The 25,744-nt window shown below is 52.9% G+C and overlaps 2 protein-coding genes across 4 annotated transcripts; both read left to right on the top strand.

The window, feature by feature from the left end:
• The first annotated feature begins 6,869 nt into the window (after positions 1-6,869).
• On the top strand, positions 6,870-11,697 carry MAPRE3 (microtubule-associated protein, RP/EB family, member 3). Of its 2 annotated transcripts, none has more exons than XM_012652474.1 (6): positions 6,870-6,996; positions 7,779-7,924; positions 8,539-8,740; positions 10,039-10,193; positions 10,321-10,473; positions 10,769-11,697. In XM_012652474.1, the coding sequence occupies exons 1-6, from the start codon at positions 6,876-6,878 to the stop codon at positions 10,835-10,837; spliced, it is 846 nt and encodes a 281-aa protein (XP_012507928.1). In that variant the 5' UTR covers positions 6,870-6,875; the 3' UTR covers positions 10,838-11,697. The 2 variants fall into 2 exon arrangements, with proteins under 2 accessions (XP_012507928.1, XP_012507929.1); XM_012652475.1 differs by having other exon boundaries at positions 8,539-8,695.
• A 3,774-nt stretch (positions 11,698-15,471) lies between these two features.
• Positions 15,472-24,300, top strand: TMEM214 (transmembrane protein 214). 2 transcript variants are annotated; one of them, XM_012652468.1, is made up of 17 exons: positions 15,472-15,701; positions 16,645-16,844; positions 17,425-17,575; positions 17,863-17,997; positions 18,237-18,319; positions 18,727-18,832; positions 18,945-19,026; positions 19,308-19,409; positions 19,804-19,945; positions 20,378-20,469; positions 20,745-20,793; positions 20,989-21,102; positions 21,312-21,429; positions 22,016-22,112; positions 22,656-22,824; positions 22,976-23,121; positions 23,278-24,300. In XM_012652468.1, the coding sequence occupies exons 1-17, from the start codon at positions 15,548-15,550 to the stop codon at positions 23,402-23,404; spliced, it is 2,067 nt and encodes a 688-aa protein (XP_012507922.1). In that variant the 5' UTR covers positions 15,472-15,547; the 3' UTR covers positions 23,405-24,300. The 2 variants fall into 2 exon arrangements, with proteins under 2 accessions (XP_012507922.1, XP_012507924.1); XM_012652470.1 differs by having other exon boundaries at positions 19,909-19,945.
• The last annotated feature ends 1,444 nt before the right edge of the window (positions 24,301-25,744 follow it).

The raw sequence follows: 25,744 nt of genomic DNA on the forward strand, positions 1-25,744 counted from the left end.
CAGGAAGGGGTAGCCCGGTGACAATGGGCATAGCCCCACGTCAGGAGCACGAAACATTTTGGCAGGCTCCGCAGAGTTCTCTCTCTTCTGATCCCACAGCGTCTGTTCCAGTTTTCCCGGCCGGTAGGATGGCATCCACAATGCAGAATCTATGGGAAATCTGGAGTTGGGGAGGGATCGTGGTCAGAGCCCAGCTCAGGAAGTCCAGATGGCTGTCTCTAGGCAGAAGGGGCAGAGAAAAGCACAGCTCTGTGGTCTGTCTCCCTTCTGGACTGGCCATCCCATGGTCATCGAGCCCAGAGGCTGGCTGTGTGTCAGGTGCCTGCTTCTCAAGTGCCCTCGGATCCTCACTGTCTGCCCCTGTGATATTATTAAAACTTACTGAATATTGATTGTATGCCACGCTGTGTGCTCAGAGCTTTGTATACACGGCTCGCTTAATCCTCATCACAGTTCTATGAACTAGGAACTGTCACTCTCCCCATTTTATAGATGAGGAAACTGAGACCTAAAATCAAACAGCTAGGACATGGTAGAGCCAGGATTTGAACTCAAGTGTTCAGACTGGAGATCCAGTATTCTTAAAGTACTGCCTTTTTGCGGCTTGCTGGAGGCATCCCTGCCACCTCCTGCAGGACTGGAAGACCTGGTGTGTCTTTTATAGCCATGCTGGGCAGAGGGTGGAGGCCTGGGAACTGCAGGGGGCTCTTCCAGGGACCAGCCAGTACTGGGCTGAAGTTGGGGTAAAAGGAGCCCTAGAGAACTAGAGAAGTCTGGGGGCCCCTGAATTATCTTCAAGACATATTTGTAAAAGATAGATTTCCACTGAAGATTTAAAAACAAAAAGCCAAAATTAGATTTAGGCTGTTGATAAGGTTATTAACTATGAGAATCTGACATTTCAGAGTTATGCAGACTTACTGGTCATCTTTATGATTTAAGAATATACATGCTTAGATCTACGTGCTGCCCTGCGTGTCTGGGAAGGAACTGAGGATAGCGAGATTTGGTCTTGACGACCCTTTTTCAAGGCTTCAGTGTGCAGAATGACCAGAAGCTTCCCCTCTCCCAATGAGAGCTGCTACCGCCTTCCCCATTCCCAGTGGAGGCACCATGAACCTTATGGTCCTAGCATACGAAGTGGTTTGGCAGAGTCACCAGATTAAACCTCAGCTTTTCTTTCTCTTGACTCCAGACCTGGTAGCAGGAGTCAAGGCCCTGCAGAGCAGGCCTAGTTATCCCAAGGACAAGTCTCGGGCTGATCTTCAAGTGGGGTTTCCAACCACCCTGGATGGTGGCATGCCATAACCCAATCAGGGGCTGTTTCCCCTGACAGTCACTGTGTGCCAAAGATGATGCTAGAAACAAGGGGATGGGCTTGGGAGACCCTGTGATTACATCTCTTGGGACAGAGTCTCCCCCTCTAGGTGGTGACCTACCATTCTCTCAGGCGAGGCGAAGGCATTCTTGGGAACAGGTGTATCATCACTAAGCATCTCCTCAGCCTGTGTCTTTGCTGTAATTGGAAGCAGCTGGTCCAGTTGGAGCCGGATGCTCGGGCAAATGCTCTCTATACCTCTGCCCTCAGCGGCTGGTCTGGTTCTAGTCCAGGCCCAAGTGAACCACCAATTCAAAAGGCCATCAGAAGTTAGACCAGTTGAGTTCAACTTGTGGCTTTGGGGGATAGGGAGGTTGGTTTAGTTCAGTCCAGAATCTTAGAGCAGACACAATGCTCTAGGCTACTCCGGCCAGCCCAGCTCTTAGGGGACATCTGGGCCAGCAGTAAGCTTTCCACACACCTCCTTCCGTCACATCACCAGCTTTTGACTGAACCTGGCTTCCTGTTTGGGGACTAGATCGAAGCAAGGCACTCTTCCTTTTCTAAATTGAGATCAGAAAAGGGGAATTGAGGGATGAGGGAAAAACATTTAAAGGAATCTTTGCTCAGGACCTGGGTGCCACCTGCTGGCCATGTTTAGTTCTATTTACACAGCCAAATTTAGGAGAGGAAAATTAAAAGGGCATCCTGCCTTTCACAGCATAATGAGGGATAAGGAAATGAGGAGTCTGGTCCTTCCTGCCGCTCTAGCAAGTGTGGCAGAGACTCCTTGCAGAAACCCCTGGGTGCCCTGAATGAGTTCTCCTGAGCCAGATGGACCTCGGCCAGAACAGACAGAAGCATCGCCTGGGAGGACCTGAGCCAGTCCTGAGGGAGACTAAGGCTCTGTTCCTAGTATCAGCTGCCCCCTTCCCCAGAAGCCACCTAGGGTGTGACAGCATGATTGATTGCTGCTCCCTGAAAGGAGCCGTGTTTTCCAACTCTCTTCTTACAGACGTTGGTGCCACTTGTGGGACCTTAGAATCAGACTGATCAGAGGTGCGGAAAATGCCTTCCCATCATCAGACGCTGATAGAACTGGGAGTTTGTGGCCAAGCTTAGAGACTGGGGCATCTTTTCAAGTAGTTGTGTAATTTTTGGTGACTCTTGGAGCCCGGATAGCAAGGTCTTTAGTTGTATTCTAAGCTCCAGGGAAACTGGAGATTTTTTCCTGTGTGCCAAGGAGGAAGAGAGCTAACACTTTCTCTCCCAGGAAGGTGACAAAACATCCCAACATCCCAGTCTATGCCATGGCAACACAGACAGGAAATCCCAAGTGAGCACATGTATCAGATGAGGGCTGTGGTTCTCATACCTAGCTGTGCACCAGAATCACCTGGGGTATTAAATATATATGTGTGTGTGTGTGTGTGTGTGTGTGTGTGTGTGTATAATATACATAAATTTTTATATAAGAAATTTATATATCATGTATATTACATTACATGTAATATATAATAAGTATATATCTTAAACACCGCATGGGCTTCCCTCTAGCCTATTGAAAAGCCTCTGCAGGAGAAGCTAAGGTGCTCTCCTAGTAAAGAACTTCTGGAATGTGTGCAGTGGGCCTGAACCAGGTCCAGTCCTGTGGACCCCCAGGAAAGCTTCCCTCAGACTGGAAGACCCCTTAAAGCTCAAATGATTTCAGTGAAAAACTGGAGGACAAGTTTGGACTAGGACCATTGCCTCCACTTTTCTTCAATAATCCACCCTTGAAACTCGCACACTTTAAACAGAACAAAATCCCTAAAGCGGCTCAGGAACTCCCAGGGCCAACCTAAGATGACCCTCAGAACGCCCCTGACCAGCCCAGACTCTGGAGCCCTAGCAGTGTGTCAGCCACAGCAGGGCCACAATCACCGTGCCCCAGGGGGCCCCAGGGCGTTCTGCAGAAAGGAGTCTCTGAGCCTGCGGAAAGTTCCCAGATAGTCATTCCAGACAGTGCCGGAATAGCTTGCGCCCTCTGCACCCAGCTCCTGGCAGGCCTCTGCAGACCCCTGGGGACCTGGCAGAGGCTGACCGCTTGCATTAATACTTCAGGGCCATTCAAATCCCTCTCTCTTTAACTGCACTCTCTCCTTCCTGACTGTAGCCCTCTGTTTTCACCACACTGTGGGCATTTGGTTATACTGTGCTCATGTGTGTTTGTCTCCCCAGTTAAGACTATGAACTCCTTGAGGACAGGGCAAATCTTTTCAATTTCTCACAGTCTGTAACAAAATAAATACTCACCACAATAAAATGCCCGTCCCTTGACCCTGCCCACTCTGCCTCTTTCGCAAGCTCAGTGACCATCCACCCCCGCCCACTCCTCCTGCTCTTGTTACTTTAGGTCTGTCCCCAGAAACTCAGAAACACTCTCCTAACTCCAGTCTCTGCAATTCTGTTCCACCGACATGGTTAGGCAATTGTCACTCACTGAGAATTGGTCTGGAACTCAAAAGTGAATGGAACGTAGCCTGGCCATTGGAGAGCTTACAGTCAGGGGCAAGGGACAGACACAAGTGATCTCAAGGAAATGTGAGAATGCCGTGATGAGCTGTGCTCTGGTGCTGTATTAACAGGAGGGGCATATCTTCACATAGGGGTTCAGGGAAAGTTCCCTGGACACAATGCCAACTCCACTGCGGAGTCCCAAATGTTGAGTGGGGGTGGGGGACCCAGGCCAGAAGGTGATGAAAGACAATTCAGAAAGAGGGGACATGAGGAGGTGTCAATCGTTCAGCAGCTTTTCTGAACTTCTTGCCTGTGACAGGCCCGGATACCCTACTACTGGCTTCAAGGCACTTCCTGACATGGGGGGCAGACAGTTGGTGACCACTCTGGTCAGGGTACAGGGCAGTGGGCTGAAAGCCATTGTGTAAGAGGAAACTCAAGTGCAGTCATAATTACCCTCGGAAATCTCTGAAATTGCCAGGTCCTGAGTCCTTAGAGGCTCCCACGACAATAATTTTTGTTTTTCTTGGCTTTTTGGCCCTGCCTGGCCTCCCTTTCCCTGGGCAATGACGGACAAGGATTATTTTTAGGAAGAGGAAGGACTAGGGATAAAAGAGTTTTCTCTCATGATTTTTCTTCAAAAAATCCATTTAGATGTGCATATAATGAGGTTCTATTATATATACTTGGGGTCGGGGCGAGGGCGTGGGGGGAGCACAGCCCGGCAGATGCCATGCCGAGCCCCGCTCTAAAGCAGTGCTTCCCAGACCTGACCGTGCCAACATCCTCCCCGCATCTCGCTCAGAGGCAGATGCTGATTCAGTAGGGTCTGGGGTGGGGCGAGGGAATTGGAATTTCTAACAAGCTGATGCCCATTTAACCCCAGTGATGCTGTCCCGGGACCTCAGTTTGAGAACTGTGGAGCAGAGAATGGATGGACTTTGGGGTGGGGACAGCATTCCAGACAGCGGGCAAATGCAGAGCTGCCTATGGCTCCCAACCGGGGGAGCAAAGTGGGAGAAGGCTGAAGAGATGGGGTCCATTTAGGAGTTTGATAAGTGTTAGGGAGGGGTCACATTGTAAGAGCAGATGGCTACAGGGGACAGGGAAGTGGGCTGGGTGCATTCCTACTTTACAGAGACACTCTACATGGTAAGCCTAGAGAAAATTCTTCATTCGCTCCAGAAATATGAGTTCTCACGATTCTCGGAATACACAGTCCTTTTGACCTGTGTTATGTTTCTCTATTTCCGATAAAGACCTAGTTATAAGAAATATTTCCCTCTCAAAAGTGCAAGTCAGTGACCATCAGCAGCTGACACTTGGCCTCTGTGTGGGGGCAGGGTGGGAAGGAGGCGCTCTTGCCTGCTGGCTCAGCTCCAGCTGTTGCTCTCATTGCGGGAACATAGGCTCAGCGTCTCCAAAAGAAGCCAGAAACCCCAAATCATTTGTATGAAACATACCAACTCGAAAATATTAGGCACTAATTTTAAAATGTTCCCAACACTTTGAGTGCTAAACAGCTCAAAGTCTGCAAGGCAAATTCAGCCAATGGGCATCTCCTTTGTGACTCCTGACTAAAAGGGCTTGACGCTGGGGAGGGGGGCAACCAGGCCTGCCTTTAGGTAGATTCTGTGCACAGTCAAGTCAGGGGTGGCTTAGGAGGAGGGAGGGGCTGGAGGCTGGAAGGCCTTTTAGGAGGTTCCTGCTAACCTGACCTAGAGAGAGAGTGCAATGGTCAGCTCTCCGCATCCATGGGTTCCGTCTGTGGATTCGACCTACTTGGAATTTAACCAACTGCAGATGGAAAATATCTGGGGAAAAAAAGGGGGAGGTTGCATCTTTGCTGATCATATACAGACTTTTTTTCTTATTCCTAAACAATACAGTATAACAACTATTTACATTGTAAATAACAAGCATTTACATTGTATGGGTATTACAAGTAATCTAGAGATAATTTAAAGTATATGGAAGAATATGTCTAGGTTACATGCAAATTCTACACCATTTTGCTTAAGGGAATTGAGCATCCATGATTTGGGTATCTGGGGTTCTGGGACAGTCCCCCGCAGAGAGTGAGGAATGCATACACTCTGAGGGTGAGAGGAGCAGGGCAGATTGAGGGGCAGCATCCTGGACTTGAGGAATGGCTCCATGGGAGCATGAGGGGAACAGGCTGTCTGAGTTGATCCTGCCGGTTTCTAACTTGGGCAACTGGTGGCTACTGGTGACATCCAGTGGGGTAATGCATACAGGAGAGAAGCCTGTGTGAAGGGAAGGTTCTGGACAAATGGAGATTAGGTGCCTCTGGTCAGCCAACAGGCCACAGGCCACAGGAATATGGAGTCTGAAGTCAGAGGAGAGGCAAAGTTTAGCTGGCTTTCTGAAACACAAATCTGGTCAAGTTACTGTCTCCTTACAATCTTCTAATGGCTTCCTGTTGTCTACATAGAAAGTCTAGCCGCCTCCTCATGGTAAACAAAGCCCTTGCAATCTGTCCCTGCCAGCCTTGTCGTGCCACACCCAACACAAAAACCTGCTCCCCAGGCCTGCAGAACAACTTGGTTCTGGAATAAGCTGTGCTTTGGTTCTTGCTAGTCCTGTTGTCTGAAATGCCCTTCCACCCCATCCCTTTTTATGTCTGGAAAATTCCTATTCCTTTCAGGCTCCAACACCTCTGCTCTGAAGCCTTCACTGACCCTGCCAAGCAGATGAGATCACGCCCTTCTTTGTGCCATCCCTGAACTTCTGTGTGCTTGTTTTTACTGCCCAGTGCTCCTTACTGAGGGCGCTTGCCTGTCTATAAACTACTCAAAGGCAGAGACCGTATCTCAATTAACTCTGAACCACCAGTTCATCTAGCATATAGTAGACACGCATTAAATATTTAAAGAATGAATAAGGACCCCTTCTCTGGGGGCTAAACTGCAAGGCCGGTGCTGGAGGGAATGCTTCTCACCTCCCCAGGGGTCATGCAGCCCCTCCTCTCCTGACAACTAAAGAACAGCAGGGCCAGCTGCTGACCTCACCTTTCTTCTTTCTTTGCAGCTGGGGTATGGCCGTCAATGTGTACTCCACATCTGTGACCAGCGAAAATCTGAGTCGCCATGATATGCTTGCATGGGTCAATGACTCCCTGCACCTCAACTATACCAAGATAGAACAGCTCTGTTCAGGTAGGAGGCCGGGGATGGGGGAAGAGGCCCAGTTGGAGAGAAAGGAAAGGAAGGCAGGACTGCAGAACGGCCACAGCAGGGAACGTACAGTCATGTGTCACTTAATGATGGGGATAATTCTGAGAAATGTGTTGTTAGGTGATTTCGTCATTGTGAGAACATCGTAGGGTGTACTTACACAAACCTCAATGGAATAGCCTACTACATACCTAGGCTACGGCCTGTTGCTCCTGGGCAACAAACCTGTACAGCTTGTTACTGTACTGAATACTGTCGGCAATTTTGTAACACAATGGTATTTGTCCATCTAACCATATCTAAACATACCGTATTATAATCTTATGGGACCACTGTCACATATGAGGTCCACCGTTGAAACATTATAGACTGCCTGATCGTAGCTTGTAATTAAGATTAAGGAGGAGAGCTGGAGAGCCCGAGCTGGTCAAACAGTTTGGAGTAGAAGTCAGGAAACGGAAGAAGGAAAAGTGAAAGGCGAGAGGCACAGTAAAGGGCTATGCGGTGGGGCTGGGGGAGAGCGGGGAGCTGAGGGGCCAGGACAGGCAGCGAAGCCACAGGTTAACAGCACGAGGTCTGGTCCAGCCACTCTGGGTCCACCTCTCACCTCTTCTGGAGGCACAACCCTGGGCAAGTCACTGTACCTCCCTAGGTCTCAGGGGCCAGGTTTCTTGTGTATCCTCCAGTCAGGAGACTCTGGGGGCCTGGGGAGGGGACCGAGAGCAGCCCAGCAAGCCCCCCTCAGCTGGCCGTGCTTCCCGCAGGGGCAGCCTACTGCCAGTTCATGGACATGCTCTTCCCTGGCTGTGTGCACTTGAGGAAGGTGAAGTTCCAGGCCAAACTAGAGCACGAATACATCCACAACTTCAAGGTGCTGCAAGCAGCTTTCAAGAAGATGGGTGTTGACAAAGTAGGTGCTTGTGCTCCGGGGGGCCCTGAGGAGGTGTGTGACCCTGGGGAAGAAGATGGCCTGCCACCTGGGGTCATAGGGGCTGCTGGGGTCATCCCAGTGCTCACGCCTCTCTCCACCTCCCGACTCTCCTAGGGAATGTGTTCCTCCAGCTCACGGCACAGTGGAAAATCCATAACATTTGACATCCCATCATGACAACAATTCCTTTCCCTTCCTCCCCTCCCCAGACGCTAGGGCACTGTGTACTGCCCCTATTAAGTTCCATCTCTCTGCAGAGCCCAAGAAAAGTCTCTTTGCTCACTGTCCTCCCTTGAGGGCCACAGGGCTCTGTGGGTCCTGAGCCCCCAGCCCACATACAAGCAGCAGAACCACGGGATGCCTCCCCACACAGTTCTTCCTGTGCCTGTAGGAAAGGCATGTCTCTGGATCCGAGGCCGGGGCCTGCCAGCCTACTCGTCTGCTCTGGTGCCACGGGAGGGGGGCAGGTGGAGAAGGTGGAGGATGCTGCAGCCCAGGGGCTGGCTTTCCTGAGAGCAGTGGCTCTCTCACAGAGGAAGGCGGCCCTACGGCAGTAGGTCGTTAAAGTGTTCTGCTTATGTGGTCTATTTCAGATCATTCCTGTAGAGAAATTAGTGAAAGGAAAATTCCAAGATAATTTTGAGTTTATTCAGTGGTTTAAGAAATTCTTTGACGCAAACTATGATGGAAAGGATTACAACCCTCTGCTGGCGCGGCAGGGCCAGGACGTAGCGCCACCTCCTAACCCAGGTGATCAGATCTTCAACAAATCCAAGAAACTCATTGGCACAGCAGGTAATGTGCCCGAGCCGGGGGAGGGAGTGTGGGGGGCCGGGCCGGCAGGGCTCTACAGCCATGAGTGCCCCAGGGCCACCGGTCCGGCCCTGCCACCTGGAGGAGACTGTTATCACGGAGTTCAGATGACGCCGCCTGCTGCCCACTTAGACTGGGGGAGTGACAATAAGGGGTGAGAGGGCTCCAAAAATTTTCTAAGAGGAGAGCCACCAGCACCAGTGATAGTGGCAGCTGGTAGCAGGAGGCCCAGGGCACTTCATTTTGTAGCATGAGCTAACTTGTTTGCCTCCAGATGATGGAGCCGTAAGGTGGCATGGTTTCCCCATCCAGGTCCATCCAAGCTAAGGGCCTGGTGCCAGCGCCTTCTTGCCCTGGCCCACTGGATGCCCAGGGGCAGGAGTTTGCCAAGCTGGATCAGGTCTTCCCCCATGCCAAAAGCCCATAGCCCTACGTCCTCCATGGATGAGTCTCTAGAAAGGAGGCTTTGTTTGGGTCCCAGAAGGGAAAGGAGAGGAGCAGCCCCAGCCCGCGTCGGACCCCGTCATAGCAGAGCCACCTCCTCCATCTAAGCTGCCGCTGCTGCCGTCCTGCCTGGGCCTGCCCCACCTGCCTGCTTGCTTTGCATTAGAATCAGCCCGCTCTGTCTAGGGAGGTGCAGGCCTAGAGAGCAAGTAGCCACAGCATGCCGGCTGTGCTGGGAAGGAGCTCCGGTCCCTGATTCAGCCACCGTTGCATAGACACCTGGTCCAGCCCAGCAGAGGGGAACAGAGCCCATCCTGAGACAGGGGCTGGGAGAGGCAGGGGCCAGGTTTCTTATGTATCCTCCAGTCAGGAGACTCTGAGGTCACCCCCAGGGAGGGTGGCTTTGGGCTGGGGCTTCTGGTAGGAAAGACCCTGCACCAGCTGCTTTTCATCGGGCTCTGGCTATCAGTATGAGAGGGCCCCAAACCCTTCCAGCCCCACTTCTCCAAATTCACTGTTCCCTCTTCTCTCTCCCTCGGGCTGGCTCTCTCCCCACCCCAACACCTCACACCTTCTTTTAGTTCCCTGTAGTGCCTTTTAATTCCTTATAGTTCCCTATAGCTAGGCAGCAAAGGGCTGCCTAGCTGCCGTAGTGTCCCATGTGGCCAAGGCTTGGGGCCTAGGTGTAGATGCCCTTCCTGAGTGGCTGGGAGGGGAGGGGGTGAGAGTGCCTGCCTGTCGCATGGGCCTGTCCCCGCAGTCCTTACACCAGGCTGTCTCCTGCCACGCGCACTGTGGGCTCACATGGCCTCACCTGACTCTTCTCCTCTGGGCAGTTCCACAGAGGACATCCCCCACAGGCCCCAAAAACATGCAGACCTCTGGCCGACTGAGCAACGTGGCCCCACCCTGCATCCTCCGGAAGAACCCCCCATCAGCCCGAAATGGGGGCCATGAAACTGATGCCCAAATTCTTGAACTCAACCAACAGGTGAGTGAGATGGGTAAGAGCAGCTACAAAAGCCAGGCCCCTGGGTTGTCTGCAGGGACACGAGGAGGGCAGGCAGGGGAGTGTGAGGCCGGGCCCCCTGGCTTGAATACGCCTTCTCGCCAAGCAGCTATTGGACTTGAAGCTCACTGTGGATGGGCTGGAGAAGGAGCGTGACTTCTACTTCAGCAAACTTCGTGACATCGAGCTCATCTGCCAGGAGCATGAAAGTGAAAACAGCCCTGTCATCTCAGGCATCATTGGCATTCTCTATGCCACTGAGGTGAGCTCCCTCTCTACCTGCTAGTGCCCCAGGCCCTCTGCACCCTCTTCATTCTGGCCTGGCCCTAAGACCAGAAGCATGATAGGACCAGAAGAGACCTTAGAGAACATTTGCTGATGAAGGGAGAGAGGTGAAGTCACTAGCCCAGGGTCACATAGCACCATTAGCAGGGAAAGTCAGACAGAACTCTGAGCTCCTGGGCTCTGCGCCCCTTGCTCCTCAGCTTCCTATAGAACCTGACACCTCAGCCTGGCCTGCCGGGCCCACCACTTCCCTCTCCCTTCCCACCCTCCAGGAAGGATTTGCACCCCCTGAGGACGATGAGATTGAAGAACACCAACAAGAAGACCAGGACGAGTACTAAGGGCGGCTCCGGCCCTGGCTGACTGCACGGCCTCCCCGTGCCTCCCCTCCCTGTTCCCACCCCCACATTATAATCCTTTCCTTACAGCCAGGTCGGCCGGGTGCTCTGTGTCAGCGCTGCAGCATTGGGGAGCCGGGGCGAGCGGGGCTTGGGGGCTGGGGCAGGTGAGCAGGCAGAGGCCCGTCCTTGTCCTCGAGTGGCACTGGCCCAGCGGGCGGGACCCCTGCCCACTCCCCACCCCTATTTATTTCCGTTGTCTCTATGCTGTGTCGGCCAACACTTCCCAGGGTGCTGCCACCACCCACCCCAGCCAGCCACCTGCTCCCTGACAGCCAGCAGCTGTATATTTGACAAAGTCATTGGTATATTTTTACTTACTGGATTTTCCTTGCACTTTACCTGTTCTTTTCCAGGGCCGACAGCACGGGCTCGGGGCAGTGTGCCTGGCTTGGCTTCCCTTCCCCGGGGCTGGGGGCTGGGGCAGGACTCACCAATTCTTATTTATTTTATCTTTTGATTTCCCAGTACTCAAGGGGAAGGCTGATGTCAGAAGAGGGAGGAGGGGCTGAGGAGGAGGTGCTGTAGGCCCTGGGGTCAGGGAGAAGGGAGGGGAGCATGTGAGGGACGGAAATGACCTCCTGGCACCGGGCTCCCCAACCCAGGCCCCTGCCCCCAGTGCCGAAGCCCAGCACTGCCCCGAGGCCCCCAGCCGCTCCTTCCCGCAGCCCGGTTCACGCCACACAGACTCTGCCTGGACCCTACTGTACGTCTGCCTCCCACCCCCCTCCCCACCCCTGCCCCTCAGGCACCAGCCTGCATACGTGTTCACTTTTATTTAAATAAACTTGTGTGGTAAAAGTCCATGCCATGTCTCCCTCCACCAGGCCACAGCCTGGGTCTCGGTGCTTTCCTCCTCCTGTGCACCCCTCTCTCTTGAGGTCACGGCTGTGCGGCACAGCCCTGTTGTTAGCCTCTCGCAGGCCCAGAGGCTGCCCTAGCCCTCTCTCGCAACACTGGTGACAGGGCTCTAAGGTAAGGCCCCAAACCCCAATCCCGGAGGAGGAAAACTCCCTGGGGCCATGACCATGATGAAGGTCAGCCCAGTAAAGTGGCTGCATGTAACGGGGTGGCCTGGCCAACAGGGACTTGATTTCCATCTCCTTTGGGCTAGCTGGACTGCATGTTGTCCCCACCCCTTGTCAAAGCTCATACAGCTCACAACAGTGATGCAACTGAGGACAAGGGCTCCTGTGACAGAGCTAGGAGGATTACAACAAGCAAGCAGCTCTGAGCGCTGAAGCCCAGAAGGACGGCAGTGCCTAAGCAATCCTATCTGTAGAACAAGCTCCAGTGGGAACAGGGAATCAGGAACCCTCCGATGTCATCCACACAGGGCCATTCCTGTGCTGTGCCTGACAAAGGGCCATAATACCCAATGTCCTGGAAGCCCGACAGGGACCAAGAGTGCTGAAATGAATGTGAGAGCCTTGAGGTCACCTAGGCCAGCCCCCCATTTACTGAGGAGAGTCTGAGGCTCACGTGCATGACTCTGTCAAGGTGGTAGAAAACTGGACTCGAATTCTGACCTCTTGACTCAAGGTTCAGGGCTCACCCCCAAAGACTGCACAGGTGTGACCTTCAGAGTGTTCCTCTAGCTTCAGGCTAGCCCTGGTAGATGTTTCCTCACTGTCCTGAGTATGACCCAGATGTAGTTGAGGCTGTGTCTCTTCTGTGGCCCCACCCCATGGCCCTCCTTCAGGACTACCACCATTTCTCTAATGACTCCGGATACAAGCCTTAAATGAGTGACTCATGTCTGTTCGTTCCTCATTCACTCCTCCTCCTTTTGACTCCCACCCCCAAATACATCGATCCTTCTGGCCTTACTCTATCTCTGTTTTTCTCCTCCAACAAATTCCTTGCCTGCTTTTATTTATCTTGATAATTTTTAACTCCCTTGCCTAATTTTTAAAGGCTTTCCCTCCATTATTACAGGTAGATGCTATAAAAGGAAAAGGCAATTATTCTTCATTGCCCAGCTTTCATCTTTAGGCCAAAACCTCACCCTGATCGTGAAGTGGGTATGGTAGGTAGAATAATGCCTCCTCCCAAAAATGTCCACATCATAACCCCCGGAATATGTGAGGTTACATTGCAAAGGGTTATTAAGGTTACAGATGGAATTTAGGCAGCTAATCAGCTGACCTTAAAATAGGGAGAGTAGCCTGGATTATCCAAGTGGAGCCAATATAATCACGATGGTCCCTAAGAGTAGAAGAGTGAGACAGAAGAGGTCAGAGTGATACAATGTGAGAGTGACTCAACCCACTATTGCTGGCTCTGAAGATGGAAGGGGGCTGTGAGACAAGGAATTCAGACAGCTTCTGGAAGCTGGGAAAGGCGAGGAAATGGATTCTCTCCTAGAGACTGCAGAAAGGAACACAACACTGCAGACAACTTGATTTTAGCCCAGTGAGACCTGTGTCAGACTTCTGCCCTCCAGAACTATAAGATAAAAAACTTATGTTGTTTTAAGCCATCAAGTTTGTAGCAGTTTGTTTCAGTAGCAATAGAAAAGTAATAGCGTGGGATAGTGCTTCAGTGAGCTCACTGTTCTTCATGTCCCCACACTAGACACCCACCTGTCTTCCTTGACCCAACATTTTTTGGGTCTTCAAGCCCCATGGGGGACCTATCCAAGCCCACCTCCATGGCTAGTGGCTAAGGTTGCTCTTTGAATGCCTAGAGCTCAGGGATGTAAAGCCACTACCTTCTCCCCCACCTCTTCCTGGTACCTCATACTAAGTGTATCTGTCCTCTGGAACACTTAAGATGGTAAACTGTATTCTTCTGTTTATATATTTGCTTCCCACACAGGCTTCAAGTTACTCACAAGCAAGTGAGGTGTATCCCCCAGTGCTACCTAGCACAGGGCCTGACACAGAGAAGGTGCTTAGGAAATGCTACTGGATAAGTAAATGAATGACTTCTATCCCTTAGATGCCAGGTTACAACTGATGATCTTCCAGACTATTCCTATGAAAGAAAAGAAAATCCTTCCCCTCCCCTTCTATGTATCTCCACCTAGCAGCCCCCTCCTTTGCCTCTATGGAAACCAGTTCCGTTTCTCTTCCAAAAATGATCTCTTCTGGGATCATACAGGTGACACAGAAGGGATCGAACAAAGAGAGGATATTGTTGTTGATCTCTGAGATCTGAAAAATGAATTGATTAATGATCAGCTCAAATATGGTTCTTGGCAAAAGCCCTCTATCTCAGAGCTACATGATGCAAAGTCAGCCACCGTCAGGGCTGGAAGCCAGGCAGAAGAAGGCAGCAAGAGCTGGTCATCTCCTACCTCTTGCCTTTCCCCTCCCCCACCCACCTTTCACACAGCCTCATTTACCTTTTCAAAACAGTGGATCATGCCACCACCTTCCCTCTGGCTTCTCAGGGCCCAAAGGATAATGTCCAGATTTGGCAGGCAAGGCCCTTGTCACATGGGCTCAGATCCCTTTCCAACCTCATCACCTCCAAAATCCCATTATGCTCTATCACACTGAACTACTTCCAGTTTGCATTTGTTTAAATCAACAGATCCACACAACTGGTGTATTCTCTTCACCCACCCTGATCCCCAGCCAATGAAAATCCTATTGCTCAGGACCCTTCTCAACTGCCATCTCCCTGAAGAAGCCGTCTTCCATCTCTTTCCTAAGGAATTCCTCACTGCCTCAGCTGTTCATCCTGTAGGACTTTGGACTCTTACAGTTCTTACTATAATACCTCAGTATGGCACATATGAATCTCATCCTCACACACAGGTGTACACGAAACAGCACATTTCCTTAATTGTGATAAATCACTTGCATTTCACCTTCCCACATTCTCCTCTGCAAGGATGCTTCAAGGTTCTGAGGTCCACACCATACTGAAAGCTTGGCGGGAGGCCCTCCACGTGGCATCCGAGCAGTACCTGTCTGTGTGGCTCCTCAGGTCTGGTGCTGCTCTCCACTATTTCCCTGGAGCATCTAGAACTTGGGATTGACTCTTGTGGTGGGAGACAGTGGTTCTTGCCCATTGTCTGGAAGGGGAAACCCAACCCTGGCTGTCCCAGATCACCAGACTTTTCTCAGCCTCCCATCAGGACTCTCCACCTCTCACCTCTTCCCCGCCAGTCCCCAGGCCCCCAACACTACCTATTCCCTCAAGCCCCATCCTCTTCCTTATTCTTTGGCAATAGATTTGTCTACCCCATTAAATCCAAAGTTTAATCACTAGCAACAGAAAAGCCAGCACTTTCCTAGAAGGAAGAAAGCATTTAATCTTCAAACTCTCCCAGGAGGTGAGGAAAATGGCTTCCATTCCATCCTAGCGCTACTAGAAAAAAAAGCAGACTGGAAACAGGTCCACCAAGCCACTCAATGCAGTGGCCTTCACATGGGTGCTCAATAAAACTTTTCGGAATGCAATCGCCACTCATCCCAGCTTCCTGGCCTGTGCACAGGAGGTTGCTGCAAGCACCCTCTGCCCCGGGATCCTTTGCCCCACCCACTCCGCGCCGGGACGAGCCTGGCAGCGCCGAGAGACTACAAGTCCCAGGTTGCCTTGCGACGGGCGCCGCGCACGGGCCTGCGAGGAGACGTGGCAGAGCCCGGCGCCCGCGCCGGACCGGAACCGGGAGGTGGCCAGGAGGGAAGGCTCGGAGCCATGGCGGCCAAGGCGGCCAAGGCGGCGGGTGGGGGGCGCTGGGAGGTGGTGAAGAAGGGCCGGCGGCCTGCGGCCGGCGGCGGTAGTCGAGGCGGCGGCGGGGACCGCCGGGCGCTCGGGGAGGCGAACGGAGTGTGGAAATACGACCCGACCCGTGAGTACCCACCCGACCCGCGCCGCCGCCGACCCTGGGCCCGGCCCGGCTGGGTAGCAGCGAGCAACTCCTAGAGCCCAGGAGAGCAGAACACCGGCCGGCTCTCCGAGCGCGAGCTCGCAGGCTGACACCCGAGCGCCACCCTTGCGCTGTCTCTTTGGAGCCTCACGAGAGGCAGGCAGCGCAAGGGAGGATTGCCGTCCTCACCTCATGGATGAGTAAACTGAGGCCCGGTGAAGTTTGACACCTTGCCCAGGATCAGGTGTCAGAGGGAACTAGCATTCCGGTCTTCAGAGGCTCAGTTCACTACACACAAGCCCCAGCTGTCCCGGGCATTCCTGTTCTCTCTGGGCAGGTGTCTGAGAGCTGGGAAGAGGGAAGAGGCATCCTGGATCATTATACACGGTGCCCCCTCCTTAAGTAACCAGCAGGGGGTGGGGGTCGTATGGACAGGAGGCCCAGCTGGGAGAAATGACCTGCCACACACTCAACACCCAGTAGGTATTATTCTCAGTGGCGCCTGTTTCCCAGAGGAGTGGGAAAAGCTTGCCACTTGTTGATTATAGAGTTGGCATGTCTGAATCAAGAGGCACTGGGGTAGAACCAAGGTGGAAAAAGCCTGTCTTCCCAGACTAGTAGCTACCTACCAAAGAAGCTAGTTCTCTGCATCCCACCCCTCTCCTAGCTCCCACATACTCTGATTTGTCTAATAAAGAACTGCCCCATCTCTATGAAAGAGCCTATGGACTCAAGAGCTGTGATGATGAAAAGCAACCAGAAGGACTCCCTGCCCTGCTGCTTAAGCAGTCCAGCAAGAAAGGGCTTTGAGACAGGTTCCTCTATGCAGATGAATTAGGGAACAGTGTGGGGGAAGGGACCCCTGTTACTGTGAGGCCCTGGGGACTCAAGGGTGGCCCTCCTTTCTCTGCCTGTCTTCACCCAGCCCCAATCCAGACCACAAGCACTCTTTATGAGCGGGGCTTTGAGAAAATCATGAAGCGGCAGAATAAGGAACAGGTTCCACCCCCCGCTGTGGAGCATAAGAAACCAGGGAACAAGAAGCAGCCGAAGAAGGTGGCAGCTCTCACCAACCAAAACCAGAAGCAGGGCCGCTTCCGCAGCCTGGAGGAAGCGCTGAAAGCTGTGAGTGTGCCTAGTCTTCAGGCACGGCAAGAGTGGGGGCTTAAGGGGTAGAGAAGATGAAAGGAGGGCAAGAGGGACAGGCATCTGAGGGACCTGTGGGATTTGGGATACTATCAGTTGGGAGGAGGAGTTCCAGAAAAGATGAAAACCCCAAGGGAACAGAATGTCAACCCTTAAAATAGAAAGGAAATGAGAAGTTTATGTGGAAACGTAGATTGATGAGAGGAAATCCTTGAAGGCCTGGGAACACCAGAGAGGATGTGGAGAAACAGGTTGTAGTTCCCTGTCCCACGGAAGCAGTGATCTTTCATTTTCTATCTTGTCCTCTGTTTTCCCCTTGAACATGTGAAGGGCCTAAGAGGATAAGGGCGTTCAGATCAGCATCCTCAGTTATCCTCTTCCTTACTTTCTAAAGATTTGGATGCAGCAAAATTATAGCATTCCACATACTTATGCTTAAAAACAGAAACCCTTCTTCCTACCACCACCTAGTTCAACCATTTTCCCACCCCTACCCCATTTGCCTACCCCTCACTCACAACTCACCATGGCGGGTGGGTGGGGGGGATGTACCTGGCAGCTGGACGTGGCAGCTCTGCAGAAGGAACTGGACAAGAGCCAGAGCATGTTCTCTGGGAACCCGTCCGTGTGGTTGAAGGACCTGGCCAGCTATCTCAACTACAAGCTCCAAGCTCCTCTAAGTGAACCCACACTGAGTCAGCATACTCATGGTAAGTCTTCCTGACTCCCTCAGCTCAGACAAGTTTAAGAACATTCTAAAGAGGCTGTGTGTTAGTCATAGAGTCCAGTGCCCCCACAGTCCTGATTTACATGGGTGATTTGAGCTAGTCTCAGATCATCATGGCTGTGAATGTTTCTGGGGTTCATTGGGAGAGGAAGGATGCCAGCCTCAGTGCTGGGACCTTTGCCTCCACTCATGTTCTCAGGGAGAGCACCAGAGTTCTCAGAGCTGGCAGAGGGTCTGGTCTAGCACTCATGTAGAGGCCCATGGCCCCAGATTATCCCTACAGCCTGGTGAGCCGTGAGCTGCGTGGGATCATCCGAGGGCTGCTGGTGAAGGCAGCAGGGTCTCTGGAGCTCTTTTTTGACCACTGTCTGTTCACCATGCTGCAGGAGCTGGATAAGACACCAGGTGAGAGGAGCCCACATAGGATGACCATCTTGGGAGCCTACTCCTTTTTTCCTGCTTCCAGCATGGCCGAGTGGTTCTCTTTCCAGTAGAGAAATGTGCTAATCTTGACACTCCTTGGAAAGGAGGAAGAAGTTAGGATTCACTGGGCCAGGGCTTTGGGCTCACCACTGCCAAAAGGGAGATTTCAGATTTGGGATGCCAAGTAGTATGAGTAGAGCTGAGAATGAGTATCTCTCCAGGGGAGTCCCTACACGGTTACCGCATCTGTATCCAGGCCATTCTGCAAGACAAGCCCAAGATTGCCACCACGAACCTAGGCAAGGTGAGCTCTGGGTGGTGGGGATACCAGGAGGCTAGGACTGGGGAGACTAGGCAGTTAGGGGATAGAGGAAGACTCTGTAAGACTAGTAATACTAGGTAATACTATTAGCACTTACTGTGTGTCTGCTTTGGGTATATATGAGGTAGGTACTGCTGTTGTTCCCATTTTATAGATGGAATGATTGAGCCACAGCAGGGTTCAGTAACTTTCCTAGGGTCAGTCAACCAGTAAATGGCAGAGTGTAGGGAGAAGCCCATGCTCAGAATCACTACACCATGCTGCCATAGTGCTCCACTCCCGCTCAGCCTGCCCCTCCTCTCCCAGTTGACATCTCCCTCCCCACGTGGCTTTGGGGGCTCCTGGTTCTTTGCCCTATCCCAACCCACCTTCCCCACCGGTCTCCTCAGTTCCTGGAGCTCCTGAGGTCCCACCAGAGCCGACCAGCAAAGTGTCTGACCATCATGTGGGCCCTGGGTCAAGCAGGTTTTGCCAACCTCACTGAGGGACTAAAAGGTAACGAGGAAGTGGGCAAGGAAGAGGGATGCACTTGGAGCCAGGAAGCTCCTGTTCAGTGTCCCCAGTGGATGCCAGCCTGAGGTTTCCTCCTTGTCCTTGGTCTCCACAGTGTGGTTGGGGATCATGCTGCCTGTGCTGGGCGTCAAGTCTCTGTCTCCCTTTGCCATCGCCTACCTGGATCGGCTGCTCCTGTGAGTAATGGGGGGACAGCACAGGGAAGGCCCAGGGTGTCTGCAAGTGGCTGTTTCAGCAAAGTAGGATGCTATGATCCTGGTCTCCGCAGGTGTGAGGAGAATCAGCCCCTCCCACCTCAGAATGTGATGGCGAGGAAGGGAAAGGAGGGTGCCATTGAGGGCTGGGGTGGGTGGAGTTTATGCCCTTTCTCCTAGATGTTTGTTTAGCTAGGGTCATGGCCAAAACAGCTGGCCTGGGTGATGGTCTCCAGCAAGCCTGTTTGTTCCCTTCCCTGCAGGATGCATCCCAACCTCACCAAGGGCTTTGGCATGATTGGCCCCAAGGACCTCTTCCCACTTCTGGACTTTGCCTATATGCCCAACAACTCCCTGACACCCAGGTAGGACTGCTCTGGGCACACCTGCTGTGAAGGGATCCCAGTGCCGGGGGCAGGACCAGGCAGTACATTCCTGTTCCTTCTTCCCTAGCCACACTGGCTCTGGGATTCATTAGCTGGAAGTTCAAAGGTAGGTTTTAGGGATCAGTGAACCCTTGGAACTCTATGGACCTTTGGGTATGATTGACCTATGGGTATTTTCTTAGGAAGAGGGTCTGTGGCTTTCAACAGATATTCCAAGGCATCTCTGAGTAAAAAGATTGGGAACCATTGTAAGGCCCTTAGTGACTCTATCCCTCAGGCAGGGCATGGGCTCTCAAGCAGGCAAAAGGCTCATGTCACACAGCTTCATTTATAGCCTGTGCCCGGCCGGCTCTCCTCCCCACCTCCATCCCAGCCTGCAGGAGCAGCTGTGTCAGCTCTACCCCCGACTGAAGGTGCTGGCATTTGGAGCAAAGCCGGACTCCACCCTGCATACCTACTTCCCTTCTTTCCTGTCCAGAGCCACCCGTAGCTGTCCGCCTGAGATGAAGAAGGAGGTGAGGAAATGGTGGGGGGCTTCTTTCCCTTTCCCAGGGGTCAGCTGCAGTGGTTTCTATCTGCCTTCTCAGGGCCCGTTTCCTAGGCATGTCCTGAGCTAGCTCCTGACAGCCACCTGCCCCACTCACTCGCACTCTGCCCTCAGAAGAATGGACCAGAGAGGGCAGCGCATTCACATCTGGGTGGTGTCTGATGCCCTGTCACTTGCAGACGTGTGATCTTTGAAATCAAAGCTCTATCTCGGGAGCCCCAGCCTTCCCCTTTACAGCCTCTCAGAGAGCTTTCTGGAGTCTTGACACTATTTCTCTACCCCTAAGGGTGGATGTGTTGCCTGGGTGGCCTCACTCAGGGGAGGATGCTGACCTTTCAACACTCTCCCCCTCCACCAGTCCCATGGCCGCAGCAGTGTCCTCCTCTGTCCCCCCATGCAGCTCCTGGGCAGCCTGACCGAGTGCCTGACTGTGGACCCCCTCAGTGCCAGTGTCTGGAGACAGCTGTACCCCAAGCACCTGTCACAGTCCAGGCAGGTGGGGTGGGGGGTTGCCCACCTCTGATCTGCACAAAGGAGCGTCCCAGTCTGAGCCTGCCCTGTCCCTTTGCTAGAAGCAGAAGAACACGGTCACTGTTCTGTGGGCTCATGCCTCTCAGGTTGAGTGGGAACATTGCTGACGTGGCCTCTAGGAAGCTGCTCCTCTGTGGGTGGGTGGGGGGGGGTCCTTCAGCCCGAAGGAGCCAGGACGGGAGGATGGAGGTGCCAAGCGAGCTGCCTGACTGGAGGGGGTTGTGCTCTCCCCACAGCCTGCTGCTGGAGCACCTGCTCAGCTCCTGGGAGCGGATTCCCAAGAAGGTGAGGAGCTGGGAGGACATGGCAGGCTGGGCCTTGTCTGGGTTCTGAGTTTGTGCCCCTCTGCCACTGTTCTCCCTTCCCTGAGAACATGTTCTGTTGGTGCACTTGGCATAGAAAATGAAACAGGATGGAGGCTCAGGATTCTCTCGTGGGTTAGATCTTATGTTCTCAACCCAGACCTTTCTTATCCTATAGGTGCAGAAGTCTTTGCAAGAAACCATTCAGTCCTTCAAGCTTACCAACCAGGAGCTGCTAAGAAGGGACAACTGTAACAACCAGGATGTCGTCATTTGTGACGAGGCCTGCAAGGTGCTGGCACCCAGCCCCCTCCAACCCACACACTGTCCTGCATCTCTGCCTCAGCACAGCCCGGGTTGGGCCTGTGTCACATTCCTGCCCCACCTGTCTGTGGAGCCTCCCGCTGCCTCCAGGATGCTGTGAGGGCTTGAGGTGTGCCTTCTGAGGCAGGGACCAGCCCCTCTCCCTTCTGACCACTGTCTCCTCCCCTGTCCCCCTAGGGCCTATTGCAGCAGGCACGGGGTCCCCGGCTGCCCTGGGCACGGCTACTCTTGTTGCTACTGGTCTTTGCCTTAGGTTTCCTGTGCCATGACTTCCGGTCACACAGCTCTTTCCAGGGTAAGCCGCAACTGGCAAGCAAGGAAGATGGCACGGTGGTGGGGCACAGAGCTGGTTATAGTCCCCCTCCACGCACCTTTGTCCTGATGAGTCCTCAGTACTGCAGAGTAAACACTTTTCAGACAGATTCTTCTGTCCAAAGATAAGACGTTATCACTCCAGTCGGATTAGTACTTTGCAGTATAGAAATGCTTGCATATTCATGGTATCATGTGAGTAGGTGTTATCTCCTTTTAACTCCTGAGGAAACTGAGACTCAGAAAGATTTAGTAACTAGCTTTAGGTCACAGCAAGTAAGTAGAAGGGCAGACCCTCAACCTGCGGCTTCCTGACGCCTGAGTCCAGGGCTTCACGTGGCGGCCCCATTCCTGCTCACCTGGCCCAGCAGGCGAAAGGGCTCAGCCCCCAGCCTTGCATGCCTCCTCCATGCATGCTCCAGAGAAGACTGGAGCCAGCTCTGCAACCCTGTGAGCACCCCGAGTTCTGCCCCACTGCCTCACAGTGTCTGCCCGGGGCCCCGTAGTGCCTACATCCCCAGTCCCGGCCCCTCTCGTCTCTCAGCTCACCAGAGGCCCCCTTTACTCAGCCTCCCTTACTGGCCGGTTGCTTCGATCATCTGGTGTCTTGCCTGCTAGCCAACAAGCGTGTGCCAAGCTCTACTCCTACGGCCTGCAAACCTACAGGTGAGCTCCTCCCAGGGAGGGGAGAGGAGAGGTATGAGAGAGAAGGCTTAGATGTCAGGGACGTGAGGGTGACTCGGCCAGGTGTTGACAGCAGGAAGTGCTTGTAGTTCCCTGCCCCCTCACTTTCCCTAGCAGTTCTTTTTTTTTTTTGAGACAGAGTCTCACTCTTTTGCCCGGGCTACAGTGCCGTGGCATCAGCCTAGCTCATAGCAACCTCAGACTCCTGGGCTCAAGTGATCCTTCTGCCTCAGCCTCCCGAGTAGCTGGGACTACAGGCATGCGCCACCATGCCCGGCTAATTTTTATATATATTTTTTTAGTTGTCCAGATCATTTCTTTCTATTTTTTAGTAGAGATGGGGTCTCGCTCTTGCTCAGGCTGGTCTCGAACTCCTGACCTTGAGCGATCCACCCACCTCAGCCTCCCAGAGTGCTAGGATTACAGGCGTGAGCCACCGCGCCCGGCCATCCCCAGCAGTTCTTTGGGTGCCAAGCTGGCCTGAGGAAACTCAACGCCTTCTTCTCTCCTCTCTTTCTTCTACAGCTGGCTAGAGGAGGCATTGCCGGCCTGGGGCTCCCACCTGCTCACCATGGTGCAGCCCAGTTTGCAGCTGGCCTGGGCGCACACCAATGCCACAGTCAGCTTCCTTTCTACCCACTGTGCCTCCCACCTTGCCTGGTTTGGTGACAGCCTCACCAGCCTCTCTCAGAGGGTAAGCCAGAGACAGGGAGTCAGAGAAGGGCCCGCCTTCCCAGGGGCAGAGTTCTTGGGAAGGGGCAGCCCCACATGGACGGGGTCCTAAGGAGCAGGATGCATTCCCCTGGGCACTCTGACCCCATCCATTCTCCGTGGTTCGGCTACAGATCCAGTTCCCTGATGCCCTCAACCAGCTGCTCCATTATCTGAGGGACTTGCTCCTGCTTCTCTGCCAGAACGTGCTGCTGCCATTGTGGCACCTGCTGCTTGAGGCCCTGGCCCGGGCCCAGGAGCACTGCCATGAGGCATGCAGGTGAGACCTTTACCTAGGACTCTGGAAGGATCCCCCGTGGCCCCACTCCCTGCCCCTTGCTCATCCCTGGCCACTCTGCCCCACTCACAGCTGCAGCCTTGTGAGTTGACACAGCTTCACACACGCATACCCCAAAATGTTGTGCTTTCTTTCCAGAGGTGAGGTCACCTGGGACTGCGTGAAAACACAGTTCAGCAAGTCTGTCCACTGGACCTGGCTCTGCCTGCAGGACATCACAGTGGCTTTCTTGGACTGGGTACTCGCCATGATATCCCAGCAGTAGGCCCTGCCTCCTGGCCACTGGTTTCTGTGTGGGCAGGCCATCTGAGACTGCTGGGGGGAGGGGGATGGCAGTTCTGCATGGGAGTCTTTTTTACTTGGTGCCTAAGTTCTATCTCTTAGGCAAGTAGCCAGTCGCCTCTGCCCCAGTTCTTCCATCTTCGGTGGGTACTGGACCCAGTGGCCTCTCAGCCACCTACTCAAGATTCCAATGAACACTTCTCTGGCCCTGGTGCACACAGCTCCCAGCTCCATCCCTGGGCTGGCAGGCTCTCACAGTTCCTCTCTTGCCCGCTGCTCTCCACTGCCCTCTATCGAATTTCTGAATCCCCAAACAGCTCATCTCCAAAAAGAAGGGACTCCCAGCCAGTGGCTTCTGTATTCATCTGACAAATGATTCCTGCTTCCAGACTACCCACCTCTTGTTCCCATCTTAGTCACAACTTTAGCCACAGCAGAAAAAGGAAAGGGACCTCCAGAAGAACATAGCACCATGTTGGGCAACAGCAGCTTTACCTCTACTCGCAGTCTGGCTTTGGCTGTCCGTGGACATGGGGGCTGGGTGGAAATGCCTGTCACCTCACAACGCCGAATGTACCCTCGCTGCCCTCTCCATCATAGTCCTACTTCCTCAGCTCTCCATTCCCCTTCATGCTGGGGGGCTCTGCCACAAGGCTCAGCTACTCTCCGCTGCCCACGCTACCCTCCATCTAGAGAGCAGAGCCCAGGCAGCTGTGTGCCTCGGGCCCAGGAGACTTTCCATCAGCCTGTTGAGAGGTTCAGCATATGGATCTTGGGTGTACCTATTAGGCGGAATAAAAGACACAGACTTGACTTCTGGCATTCCTCTCTGCATCCTCATACAGAAATTCCAGGTTAAGGGACAGAACAACAAAATATTGGGCCCCTGCCCTCCTGGGGATTATAGCCACTGGCTGTAACTGAGCTGCTGGCAGGGAAAGCCCACATCCATCATTCCGAAGTTTGGCCTGTTGGGGGTTCTAGACACTCTTTCTCTTGCTTCTCTAATTATATCATCTGACTTATCACTGTGATGCATATCCCAAGGTTCACCTTGATAGCTTTATGCTTGGAAAAGCAGAAGGGAGTCTCCTAGGGGAGTTCTTGGCCAATGATCAGGGAGTGTCCTTTCCTTGCCAGGACCTTAATTTACTGATTGGTTTGTTTTATAAGGCAGTGAATGAAAGATTTAGAACAAGAGACATGCAAGTCCAGGGTTTATCACCAAAGTCCCTTTTTATTTTTGATATGAGACTATAATAAGATAACTGCTAGTTTTTCAGTTCTCACCTACACTTTCTTTCCTTGAATGTTTCAAGTCCAAGCAGTACTGGAGATGCGCTGTCCACTCCACCACCCAAGGGCTGGTTTCTGTTTCCCTAGGGAACTCCCCACACTGATCCGCTGGACCCATGGCAGTTACCGCTTTCCGTCTCACGTGGTGCCCTGAGGCTTTTCCAGTGGTGAGATTATAAAGTAGCAAGTGTAGAAAACCTTGGACACAAAGTGAGGTCACAGAAATGACAGCATCTCCTGTTTTTGCTACTGTTCCTCTTGGGAGTTAGCCCATGTTGGGCAGACCCCCTTGCTTTCCTAGAGGCAGTTAACCAAGACCATTTTTCCTGGAGAAAAGAACCTTGCCTGGCAAAGGGCCCAGGTCTAGGACTGCTAGGCAGGATAACTGGGCTGTTTTCAAGGGCGTGGAAGAAAAGGGGCAGTTGTGAGGCACGGTCGATAACAGCACAAGACAAGGAAAATGACGCTCCGTCTTGCAATGAGTCCGGGGCTGCTAGGCTGAGTCCTTTCCATCCAGCAACTGGGAAAATGCCACAAGTTCTGTGTTGGCGTCCAATGTGTGTACTGTGTTTACCTCATTCAGTTCATTTAGCTTCTGACAGTATGGTCCTGGATACAACATTTTCCTTTATCAATTTAGATTAGTTGGGGTCTCCATACCCTCTCACGGGGTCACTGACAATAACTTAATTGGCTTTGATAGAGTTGTTTGACCCAATGTTGAAATTACACAGAATTTTCCCCGTCAGAGGACTAGGCCAAGGCTGCACCCACTCTCCATTAAAGCAAAACCAGACATCCAGACCTTTCATGTTTGCGGAGCTGCCAACAGGAGAGTCTCGGGCAGCCAGTGCACTCTGGTGCTGGCAGGCAGCGCAGCCACACCATTACCGGTGGTGATGTTACGGGAAGAACAGAAGAGAGCTGGCACCTGAGAGAGTCACATCTGGACATTGTAACTTTTCACACAGATAACATGCCTAAAACTGAAGGGCAGTATTACCAATTCTTGTATGTACCTGAAAAT

The sequence above is a fragment of the Propithecus coquereli genome, unplaced genomic scaffold, assembly GCF_000956105.1.
Source record: "Propithecus coquereli isolate 6110/MARCELLA unplaced genomic scaffold, Pcoq_1.0 Scaffold39, whole genome shotgun sequence".
Lineage (NCBI taxonomy): Eukaryota > Metazoa > Chordata > Mammalia > Primates > Indriidae > Propithecus > Propithecus coquereli.